At 41.7% G+C, this 12,827-nt stretch overlaps 2 protein-coding genes across 5 annotated transcripts in view; one reads left to right on the forward strand and one right to left on the reverse strand.

The window, feature by feature from the left end:
* The window catches only part of LOC126407721 (E3 ubiquitin-protein ligase TRIM21-like), a 297,595-nt gene that overhangs the window by 220,520 nt on the left and 64,248 nt on the right, over window positions 1-12,827 (reverse strand). The window lies entirely within an intron of this gene.
* Window positions 1-12,827, forward strand: part of pot1 (protection of telomeres 1 homolog) — a 128,688-nt gene that overhangs the window by 55,929 nt on the left and 59,932 nt on the right. For both annotated transcript variants that reach the window (XM_050072862.1, XM_050072861.1), the window contains exons 7-10: window positions 3,623-3,749; window positions 6,258-6,388; window positions 6,590-6,883; window positions 11,612-11,767. In XM_050072862.1, coding sequence (XP_049928819.1) covers window positions 3,623-3,749; window positions 6,258-6,388; window positions 6,590-6,883; window positions 11,612-11,767 — 708 coding nt within the window. The remainder of the gene's footprint in view (window positions 1-3,622; window positions 3,750-6,257; window positions 6,389-6,589; window positions 6,884-11,611; window positions 11,768-12,827) is intronic.

The following is a 12,827-nucleotide window of genomic DNA, read 5'->3' on the forward strand; positions in this document are numbered from 1 at the left end:
GCTCAGATTATTATTCAGTGTCTGACAACGTTATGGAAAGGATCCGTACAGAGATAGGCCTTTTTTAAAAGATTACGATCCTTTTTGTTTAACCAGAAAAGGTGGTAAATCACCAAACCCACCAGACTCCATTTAAATAAACTAGCATGTGTGGAACCAGAATACTTTCACATCTAACTCGGTGAATTATGGGTTTATATCAATCAAACCAGAGTTGATGATTGCTAAACAGTGGGAAGACGAACCAAGATGGTTTTTGTGAGTTTTATTTTGTTTCTGTTGACTTCGAATGAAGTGTGTTTTATAATGCTAAAATTATTGTTTATTAAAATAGAGCCTGGTTGGTCTGGTGATGGTGATTTCCGGGATGTTACTCTTTAATAAAAGGTCTATCTCTGTAATGATCGTTTCCATAATGTTGCCCGACACTTGAAAGAACAATCTGAGCCTGTCAGTGGCAAAAACAAACACTTTTAGTGGTTGTACTCTGACATTGCTCAGTTGCCCTCAGGGAATTTAAAACAGGATCCAGGTTGGAAATCCTCAAATTACCCCTTAATGTAACATGATAATATGACATTATGTATGTTGGTAACTTAAAATAAGTCAGTGTTGTCTTCACACGTGTCATGAAGCCCGGCCTCCTGGGGTCTGTTTCACAAAGCAGGTTGAACAAACTCTGAGTCTAATCCTGAACTCTGAGTTGATCTACTCTGAGATAGGAAACTCTGAGTTTCCGGTTCCAGAACAGCTGATTTGAATCAGTTTAATCAACTCGGAGTAGTTTCACTTGGAGTTAAGCGCGAGCACCACAACTATAAAAAGCCAGCATCAATGGAGCCCCGATTCGATGAGTCACCATGGCAACGGGGACGGGGAAGGCTGCGTTTTTCACCCCACTACAATTAGAAATCTTAATGCACTCATACTGCGAGTTTGAACACGTTTTCAAAAAGAAGTGCAACACCGCTGCAGCTGCAAAAGAGAGGGAGACGGCGTGGGAGAATGCATAAGTTTAAATGTAGTCCTTTGCAATCACAATATTATTACAGGGGAAAACTGCTTGAATGGTAGCCTATTAATTTATTTCATTTAGGTGCAATCCCGCGGAGGAGAAACGCACTTGGCAGCAGTTTAGGATGAAATATAAAAACATTGTTCAAACAGGTAAGACCTCGGCATAATCTCATGGGGGTACCTCATTTTGATCATGTTTTACATTGTAAAGTAAATATTAAGTGGCTGTTTGACTGTGCAGTTGTTTTATCCCCAACATAATGCTGTTTTCACACACATAAATGTCTTCTCATCTATATCATGTTCTGTTAAATAATTAAGCCTATTTAAACTAACACAGACTTCTACTCAGCCAACAGAAAGAAGGCAGATGCCCGTAAAACGAGCACACTTTTCTGACCGCCCTGCATACAGTTGCCTTACTCAAGTGCTCAGCATCTCCGACATTGTACAAAAAACTTCCATTTGCAAAGAAACGCAGCGCAACACACAATATCTGCTGGGATGTGAGAGCATGACTACGATTGGTAATGTTGCAAATGTAAGGACGGATTAGGTTGTGTATGTAGATGATGGACTGTGACGTGAAACGGTACAGCTCAAAAAGATAATTGTGTGGAAATGCTAGAACATCTATGCGCGGTCTGATAACCATCTCCCGACGAATATTTAATTCTCTGCGCAGTAATGCTGCACCTTCATCCACGGGATCGTTATCAAAAGGACATGCCATGTTAGTGAAAAAAGTCGCCACCTACTGTGCCTAATGGACTTCTAATATACTGACTCTGATTTCTTTAATGATTTTTTAAAAGACAGACGGCAGAACGGTTACGCCAAAACTCGCCTGCTGACTGAATGAATGAGGAAATCAAATGGAGTGTGTGGCTCTGAAAGAGGGCGGAGACAGAGAGAAACTCGAGGTTCTTTGAGAAAAACCTGGTCCCGACCAGGTTAGGTTCATAGAGTCTGTTACTACGGTAACTGACCGAGAGCTTAAGTTACCTCTCTCTCTGAAACAGGCTAGAGTTACCCCTCTTTCTCTGATTTGAGTTACCTCCCTTTTTGAAACGGAAAACTCAGTGTTTCCCTCATTTCAGGGTTAACAGACTCTGAGTTTTCACTAAACCTGCTTTGTGAAACGGACCCCAGGGTCTAAGTCCGGTGTTTATTTGACCCTTCCATCTATCCCGACCACCTCTCAACATGGACTTTGTTGCTTTTTACACTGTGTTGCCTGACTTCCTCCTTCGTTCCCGTTATACGACAGGACAGTCTGCAGGACATAGATCACATGATCACAACCTCCTGCCTCACGATTATGTGGGTAATATGCAAATCATAATGCAGTACTTTCAGTTTGTGTGAGTAGTGAATGAGAGGCCTGAGTAAAGCCGTAGTATTGCTAGAAAAAGGCTCAAAGAACAAAACGTTCATGTTGTGATCAGATCAGATTACATGTACATGTTTTAAACTTCCTTACAGTCCTTTACAGACAGATTTTATAATTTAAGGGATGAAATGAAACACTTCGGTTGCTCAGTGAATTTTAAGCTAAATTGCAAAACTAACGTTGGACTTTCATGATTAAAGCTCGTCTGACTGTCAGCCTGCAGAGACACATGAGAACGAATATGGAAGTCAGCTGTGAATTCTGGGTAAAGACACTACAGAGATTATCTGCCATCACCGTTAAAGATAAAATAACATAACAAAACATAGATACTAACTGCTTTACAACCACAGGAAATAAAATATTAAGCCAATGCTTGATCAATAAAACATAGAACAGTGACGCGGAGCTGTGATAAACATTTTTAGACCAGAATAAATTAACAGTCAGAATAACACTTACAGAATAAGAAAAAATAAAAGATTCAGTATTTTCAGAAGCTTCTGATCAAAGTTTAAACTTCTGTCTGAGAAGCTGGTTCTGACTCTTTAAGTTTGATCTGAACAAATGCTGGTAAAAATACATCTTTGGACAGACTCTCTCTGTTTTTCTTTTTTTATGAGCGTATGCTCATTTTTCAGATCTTCATTATTCCCCTCCGAATATCACATCTGACTGAGGAATCATTAAAGAGACGGAGGAAGTTAGAAACTATCAGTTGCTCTGATCAGTTGTTTCTAAGCTTTTAACATTTATCAGAGATGACATTTGTTTAGTTAAATGCCAAGATAACACAATCTGTCAATCTCAGGAAACATGATTATTAGTTCTTCAGTGTTTGAAACATCAGTTGTGTCCTCAGTTTGTCTTCACCACAGTCTGCAGCGATGCTACAGAGAGGTGATGATGAGATCCTGAGGTTCCTCAGTCGCCTCACAGTTCACACACTGTGAGCATGTTAGCATGTGTGTTTGGCAGCTGTCTGCTCACTGTGATGATGGATGTGGCAGAAGGCTTCACATCATGAACCGCCAGCAACACTTTTATTTTAGATATTTTTCAAGGTTTCCAAGGTGAAAATGTCGAGTTCTCTAATGTCATGCATGATAACATGATAACATGATAACATCAGTGTGTTCACACCAGTTTGCAACATAGCGTGATAACCTGGGCTGCTGGTGCCTCACTGTAACTCAACTTGTTTCTCCTCAGGTTTCCAGGACGACCAAGGCTCCAAAATATACATATGTCCGACTTTGCGACCTGAAAGCTGGATCTGTAGTCAACGTGTACGGAGTGGTGGTCTTCTTCAAACAGCCGTTCAAGAGCCGTGGTACAGGTCAGTGATGAACAAAGAAATGGATGGGATTGGGTGTATGTGTGCTGGAAAAAATATCCTATTTACAGGAGAGTTTTTTTCTCAGTTTCATGATTTCAACCTGAAGTTTGTTTTTCTGTTCAAGTGCAACAACATCTTTGTCCTGTGGAGCTTTGGAGCGGTTCCTGTTTTAAAACCAGACAGTGAAACAGTAAAAAAAAAGTTTGAACCTTTTCAGCACCACAGACGGAGACATTAAGCTGCTCAGCAGCCGTGTTTGAGATTTCTTTGGAGTCGTGTTTAAAAATGTAAGAAAGATTGATAGTTATTGGTAAAAGGGACCCAAACACATAAACCACATCACCTCATGAGACAGAAATGAGCTGACAGACAGGAAAAGAAAAGAGGATCTTTCATGAAGCGATATAAGCTGGATCAGCCCTGAGTGAGAGCAGACACACAGTTTTATTTAGATGGAAACGTCTCAGATTATTACTATAACACACTCAGAAAGGTGTGGAGAGGAGTGGGATGGCAAAATATATTTTCAGTTTATGTGTTGATGGTCCAATAATGGAAGTGTGGCTTTGAACAGACTGCTCGGGCTTTAGAGGCTTCAGCACTCGTCAACATCACGCAGGAAGCTGCACTAATCTAATCCACTGAACCTCTGGAATAATGTTTAGTCACTGACTTTGTTACCCTGTAAACACACTGCAGACGATACGATCATAAAGTGCAGGAAGAGCAGTTGATCCTGAGGAGCAGGCGGAGGTTAACACTCAGATGACAGAGTGTCAGAAGTATGAGAGACGAGCGATGGAAATGGTGATAAGATGATAAATATGAGACCGTTCAGTCCGAGTCGACCTGCAGCCATGCGGCACAGGGTGATGGTGTGTGTGTGTGTGTGTGTGTGTGTGTGTGTGTGTGTCTGTGTGTGTCTGTGTCTATCTGGGTCTGTTTTTATTGTGTTTTGTTTTGGAGGGGATGATAAAGAAAAAGCAGCGTTCAGGCTGGAAACTGTCCGACTCTGTCATCATATCTGCGGATCCTTCAGGCGTCTCTTAAAGTAAACAGATATTAGAAAAATCAATCTGATCAGACCCTTTAGAAACACACACACACACACACACACAAAGATATACAGTCATATCCACACAGATTCAAGCGCACACGTCTGTATATATACAGTATTAAAGGGACCCTCTGTGCAGAGTCTGTATGTTCTCCCAGTGTCAGCGTGGGTTTCCTCCAGGTGCTCCAGCTTCCTCCCACAGTCCAAAGACATGCAGGTTAATTGGTGACTCTAAATTGTCCGTAGGTGTGAATGTGAGTGTGAATGGTTGTCTGTCTCTATGTGTCAGCCCTGTGATAGTCTGGTGACCTTGTCCAGGGTGAACCCTGCCTCTCACCCAGTGTCAGCTGGGATAGGCTCCAGCCCCCCGCAACCCTGACAGGATAAGCCCGCAAAGAGTACAGAGCAAGTAGCTCCCAAGAGGACAGTATTTCTGTCTGCCAGAGGGCTCATCCTGTGTAAATGGAAGCACTCTTCACCTCCAACATGTGGACACTGGATTAAGGATGTTATATATTCTTTACAAACTGGAGAAAATCTCTTGTTTTATCAAAGGATCAACTCCGTGCTTTTTTGCCACCTGGCAACCATTTTTAACTTTCATGGCATATATGGAAGCTGAAAACCTTAATGAAACTCGCTATACTCTCCTATTTATGTAACACGAGGAAAATAATTTGTCATCATTTTTAATGTTTTTTCTTGTCCCTCTCTGTTGGATTCCCTTTGACTTATCTGGCTTTCTTTGATTGTTCTAGTACTGATGGCTGGGTTGGGGTTGTGTTTTTTCGCCCTTATTGGTTATGTGTTTGTTTATTAGTTTTCTGTATGTCTTTATTGAAATCCTTTTAAAAATACTGTTATTAAAAAAAAAAAAAAGGAGTGTTGATGCAGATCGAGAGAGTGGCCAGTTTTTTTTTTTCTTCTCAGTATCTGACTGAAAGTAGACACAGACAGTAGCTCCATGAACCAGCCATTATGGCAAACTGCCACATATATGGGAAATAAACCAGGTTAAAATAAACTGTAATTTTCATTTAACAAAATCTGAAATTTGGTGGCTGGTAAGTCAAGTCTGATATTGTTATTTGTAGCTCCTGAGTCTGAACCAGAGCTTTATCTAAAAACCCTGACAGGTTGGGAGTATATTAAATCTTCTATGAACATCTTGGTGTCGTTTCTGATTCTGACCTCAGCTTTAAGAATGCTGAATAAATAATGCGACATGACTTGACATTAATTTTAAAATCAACCACACTGGGTTATTTCACCAAGTCAGATGAACTTTAAAGTGTGAATATGTAATGTAATGATTATGCAGAACTAAATGAGGGCAGAGCTGTTCTTCATTATATTGCCAAAGTTATGTTTTTCAGCTAAACTGTCTTCAGTGCTTTGCTTCTGACGTTTGTCTCTCAGAGTTCTGACCACAGGGAGTTTTCTCTCCACAGACTTCTGCTCCAGCCTGAAGATCACAGATCAGTCCAACCAGAAGATCAGCTGCACCATCTTCTGTGAGAAGCTGGAGGACCACCCCAGAATCTTTCAAATCGGAGACATCGTGCGCATGCACAGAGTCAAGGTCCAGATTACAGACTGGTTCTATTAATAACCATAGCTTTTGCTGCCAGAATAAAATGCTACATGTGATTCTGTAGTTTTGAAAGCAGGAACTCAAACATCTCAAACCACCAGTATGGCTTTGTTGAGATTATGTCATCTATTGATAAATTGATGGACATTAAAAAGATCTGTGATACATGACTCCTCGTTCCATTCACAGACTCAGTTCTTCAACGACTCCATCCAGCTGGTCAACACCTTTGGTTTCTCTGTGGTGGCGTTTGACGGGGCGGAGGGTGCACCCATAGAGCCACGGACCTCCAGCCGCTCCTTCCACTTGGACCAGGACGTCCGTCGGACTGTGGAGGAGCTGCGATCCTGGGCCGTCAGCCAGGCTTTTCTCCCGACAGTCCCCTCAATCCCTCTGTCTGCCGTTCAGCCCAAAGCCTACTTCGACCTGACCTGCCAGCTGCTGGCCAAAGCTCCCATCGACACCACCTGCACCCTGCTGAGGGTAAGAAAGCTACAGACATGTTGAACCACAGATAAACCTTCAGCAGAAACTAGCAGTAACTAATGACGTGAGGTGCATTCCTACAGGCTAATGAGCCAGGTTGTGTTCAGCACTGAAAGAATGACACGACAGCAACACTAAACCTTTTCAGATTAAAAAGTTCCTTCAAATGATCGATGAAGCTGAAGCAGGTGTAACATCTGGGTCACCTCTGCAGCTTGATTTTAGTGTGGTAGAGAATGTTTTCATTGGCAGGAGATGTGATCCCTAATTTCCCTTTCTTGTTGAAATACAGTTTATTTCATTGGGTTTTAAAGGATGTGTGCACAGCCTGCGTCGTGAAAGCAGCAGCAGCTTCAGTCCCTTGTTTCTGTCTACACAAGATGTGTTCAGGCACAGTTCTGCTGTGTAGGTCACCTGTGTTTGCACACCTTTCTGGCTCCGCTCGTAAAACACTGCACTTTACTTATTATGTTTATATGTTTTGTGGATAAGTGACTTGAAGTTTGAACCGTGATTACATGAGTAAAGTCAGGGTTCCCATGGTTATGAAATTCCTGGAAAAATTATGAAAAAAATAAAGAAATCCAGATCTAAAGATGGTTTGGAATTACGAGACTGTTTTGAATTCACAGTGTTTTGGCTGTTGACAGTATATCCATAAAAATCCTAAAACGTGTCAAAAATTTTGTAAAATGCGTTCGTTGTATTACTATTTTTAAAATCTAGTGCTGCACTGTGTGACTGTTGACTGTTGAATTTCCCCTCGGGGATTAATAAAGTATATAAAATTAAAATTAAAAAACAAAAACAAAATCATAAATAGGTTTGTAACAAAACACAGATTTGTAGAGAACTGTTTGGTACGAGGCTTTTGGTTTCGATATACATTACAAAATAAGGAAGCACAATATTGGATTATTTCCAATAACCTACAGATCTGGTGTTGGGAGCCACATCGGTTTCGCTGTGAGTTATGAGGGCGATGGCGAGAGAGAGAGTGGTGAATAAAAACACATTGAGCCACGGAAGTCGCCACTGTACAGCTTCAGATGCTCTGTTGTTTCTAACCCAGTAGCACAGTAACATACACGACCCCTGAGCCTAAGCACAAGCCGCAGTGCAGTGTCACACTCTTGTTAGCAGCTTAGCCAGTAGTCCACACAATCCATGGTTGCACACACACACACACCTTGAACCAGGGAACAAGAGCAGCTGTGTTGTGACAGACTCTTGTTAGCAGCTTAGCCAGTAGCACAGCACACACACCGTCCTAATAGATGATGTAACGTGAAAGCCAGATATCATCAACATCCAGAAACACCGCTGACTTCTCTGAGCCTGAGCTCACTTGAGACGGACTGACAGTGAGAGTGGAAAAGGGTGCTGTGGTCTGACGAGTCCATCATGGACGTTGTGTCCTCCAGGCTGAAGAGGAAAAGGACCATCCAGATTGTTACCAGCTCAAAGTTCAAAGCCAGCATCAGTGATGGTATGTAGGTGTGTTAGTGCCCATGGCATCATGGGTAACTTAACATCTGTAAGGTGTTCGTTAATGCTGAAAGGTACATACAGGTTTTGGAGCAACATATGCTGCCATCCAGACAACGTCTTTTTCAGGGACGTCCCTGCTTATTCCAGCGAGACAATGAGACACATTGTGTTTCAACAGTGTGGCTTCATAGTAAAAGAGAGCGGGTACTAGACTGACCCACCTGCAGTCCAGCTACAACAGCCCCAAATTGTTTAGCAGCTGAAGTCATATATAAATCAAGAGTGGGGAAGAGTTTCACTTTGAAAACTTCAACATCATCAGGCGTCAAATTCAGAATGAGGGTATACTTGTGAAAAAATTATTAAGTTTATGAGTTTGAACATCAAATATATATATTTTCTTGGGACTGTACTTAATTGGATAAAAGTCAAAAAAGATTTACAAATCATTGCATTCTGTTTTTATTTATCTTTTAGATGGCATCTCAACTTTTTGGGTATTTGGGTTGTATATAGACATTTTAATTTTATTTTAGTTTGTGGTCATTAGTGCTTTATATATATCTTTTTATAGCCACCTATTTTTTATGTGCACACATACTTCGCCATTAAATCTAATTCTGATTAATTGTTAAAGAAAAAACAGCAGTTTACTGAACGTCACACAGCAAAGGCCCCAAATTTAATGAGCAAGGCAACAGTTTGAACAATCACCTCGTAACTACACTGGTAAAAAGACTGTTTGCGCGACGGATGCATCGATAATTAATCAAAAGCAAACAGTTTTTATAAGTTGAGAAAAGTAGAGATAAATGAATATAAAAATGTAACAAGAAATCCCCTCAGGCGTCCCTGTGGGGGTTTGGTTTCAGAAGTAAATCTGAGGCTGAAGTGTGTGAAGCTTCCTGCTAATAAACAGCACAAAGTTCCCATGTGTTCACAGTGCAGCATCGCCGTCACCAGGAAGCTTCCCTGCAGGCTGTTTACTGTCAGCTTGTCTCCATTTGTTCTTACAGGCTTGTTTTTATTACCCTCAGTCACCTGCTCTTCTTCTTGTTGTTGATGTTAATGTGAATTGTTGTGTTGCTATGAAGCTGCGTCACCGCCTTGTCTCTTTTAAAACTTGAACCTGCTTTGATTTAGAAGTTGAAGTAGTTGATATTTATCTGTCCCTCTGGAATAATGAAGTTGTTTGCCGTCAGTCTTCATCTGTCTGGTAGTAAACTGTCTTCACAGTCAGGTGGCCTCAGTGGGAGGCGGTCTCGTGTATTTTATCTTGTGTCCTGAGCTGTTTCACCAGCCACCTCCAGTTTTCAGAACAGAAATGAGCCTGTAAGTGATGGCTGGTTTCCTGCCAGTGAGGCTGATAGAGGAGATAAATTTGAACAGGATTTGGCAGCGTCTGCTGGTGTGCTGCCAGTCTGCTCTCGCTGATTTCCAAAGCTTCTCTGAGGGTGCTGCAGCCTGCTGTTACGCAACAACACAGTCAACCAGGAGAGGATGTTCTCCAAATCGTAACAGTTTATTAGATGACAAATAGATTTGTATACCTTTCCTCAAACACCTGTCCTCATCATTAACTAAGAGTCTGTGAAGCATTCTTTGCTCTCAACTGTGTTATTGTACAACAGCCAGCTTTGACATAATTAAATCAAACAGTGAAGATGCTTCAGATGCTCTGGATTAAATATTACAGCCTGTTCACATCATGGATTCAACATCACTGTTTTCATAGTGATGTGGAAAACTTCATTTCAGTCTTCACTTTGATGAATAATAGAATGAACTCAGTGAGCTTCAGTTGTTCTTGCTTGAATATAAAAGTTTATTACAACAAAAACGTGACCAGAGAAGATCTTTTTTGGCATAAAATACCCGGCTGTGGGAGCACGATCCCCACTGGAAACACAGCAATTTCTCGCTACCCTGCACTATCCTGGCAAGAAAAACAGTGAGGTGTCGCTAAAAAACCCACCCACATTCGGGGCTAAAAAGCTCCAGCAAGCATGGCGATGACTCACTGAAAAACAACCGCTGTTGTTGTTTGTTGGTCTCAAACTGTGGTCTGAAGTCAGCAGGCGTCTTGCCAAGGTGACACGCCACCCACCATCCCCACCACCTCTCGATGAAAAAATGTCAGCTCATATACTTTTTCACGAAACGTTGCTCTGATGTGTATGAAATGTGCAAATGTAACGTAGTTGTGGTTTGCAGAAATGTGCAATGTCAGCATTTTCTTGTGGTGGCTGCTAACAATGACAACCAGGTCTCACTCCCAACTCAGTGTTAGATGCTGATACACGTAGGCACCTTTTAGCGGTGGTATGAGATACACCGAGCAGCGGCAGTGTTTTTGATGCTTAGAGCAACTACCATGGTATAAAGAGCGAGAAAGTCCGCATGGGGCGGGTGGGAGGTCGAAGTGGACGGCTCAAACAAACTCCAGTCCGCTGTTGGTTTCCTATGTGAAACCAAAAGTCAATAGTTATTTCAGTAGCAACATAGTGTGCTTGTAAATGTATTTCACAATGCTGGCATGCTATATAAAATCACACAGTGGAGCAGCATGATGCCGTCGTTGTTTGGTTCGGTGTGAAAATGCAAAGGTGGTGGGAAGGAGGGACTTTGTAGCGGCCCTATGTTGTGTTCTCTGTGTACAAAGGGCTACTGGTGTTGGAGACTCTTCACCATGCTAGTCAGAACATCTACCAGCTTATTTTAGAGAGAGCCAGAGCCTCCTCACAATTGCAAACCAACAGTGAAGGACTCTGGGACCTTTTAGAAGACCACACCATGACCATGGACAATGCACAAATCATACATTCTTTCATGTCATAATTTTTCTACCACAGAAAGTAACTACAAGATCACTTTTTTTTTTTTCAATCAAAAACAACAAACATTTCTCCGGTTTCAGCTTCTCCGTCAGTATGTCAGGAATTTTATGCTGTTCTCTCTTTTATATCTCTGAAAACTGAGTATCTTTGAACTGCTGGAATGTTTTCTGGTGCCTAACGTCTTTAAAAATGCTCAATAATTTAAAGTAGATAGGTAAAAACAAAACAAACAAAAAAAACTTTGAGTGGTGGTGGAATTACCTGCTCTGTGATGCCTCCCATGTTAAATCCAATATAATGCCCATTTCCACAGCACAACAACAGTCCCGTCAAACTCAACACTTGCTGCAGATTCTGAGTCTCATCATCTGTGTCATGTTTTTGTGATATTTTCCAGGTGTGGGACGGGACCAGGTGTCCTCACACTCTGCTGAAGGTGATAGTTGAGCAGAACGTCACAGAGGGTCCGTCCTCCTTCTCCAAAGACAGAGAGAGCCTCATCGCCAACGTCCTCATCTACGACAACCATGTGGAGTCAGCCAGGCAGCTGAAGGTCAGAGCAAATAGTGCACTGTAGCTGACGGTTAAGATTAGAGGTATTGTGTTAAACATTGAGATTGTGATTACCCGAGTGAGCGCTGTATTGGCACATTTTGCATCAGAAATGTCACCCCTGATACTGAGAGCCATGTCCTCCTCCTCCTCCTGTGTCTTTGCTTCATCTTTTGTGTAGCTCTCATGTTCCATCTTTCCGTTGTCCACATCACAGCCTTTATACCCCTCCTTATCTTCTCTGAGCTTTATTCTTCTGATTTGCTGTAATCCTCTTCATCCCTCTGTCTCCGTTTTCCCTCTTTTGTTTTCCTTTCATCTTTTCCTCTTTTCATCCTCATCGATACGTCTTAGCTTTTCTCTCATTTTTCAGTTTTTCTCTCTGTTTTTTGCCCCTCCTTCCTCTCCTCGGTCTTATCTCTTTCCTTCTCCCCCCTTTTTCCAAATCTGAACCCAAAGATGTCTCACACATACTTCTGGAAGTAGCAAAACATACAACATACAGTTGCACACAGTGGGCCAGATAATCAAAACCTCTGTTTAGAAATCAAAAATACAAACTCGTATAACATCAGGTTTTGATGTTTTATGTTTATGTTTTTTTTTGCAAACAGTAGCTGGTAACAGTTAATGCAGTATAAGTTTTCATGGTTCAGATTCGTCACAAATTAAACAATATTGGTTGTAAAGCTTTGCGATGGAGTCCTCCATCACACTGGCGGGTTAATTTTGCAATAATGACTCACTCACTGTACATTGTCCCATATTTGTGAGCTAGCTAGTCCACTTATCTTGCATTTTGGCTACATTGAAGACCTAACAGATTTTGCATATACAGTAGAGGGTTGTGTAAAGCCCCGCTTCCTCCAAACCCTTTCAGTCCAGTCCCTTTGGAACCAACAGTAACCCTTCAGACATGGTACCTAGACCCTCGGTCTGTTCAGACAGTCCTCTTAAATGTGGGCGGGGTTGTTGTCACTCACTGCTCCGTCCAGCACTCGCTGTATTTCCTCATCAGCGGTGACACAGATGGAAGTCTGCACCTGGTTTATCGTCCACAG

Source organism: Epinephelus moara, chromosome 20, assembly GCF_006386435.1.
Source record: "Epinephelus moara isolate mb chromosome 20, YSFRI_EMoa_1.0, whole genome shotgun sequence".
Taxonomy (NCBI): domain Eukaryota; kingdom Metazoa; phylum Chordata; class Actinopteri; order Perciformes; family Serranidae; genus Epinephelus; species Epinephelus moara.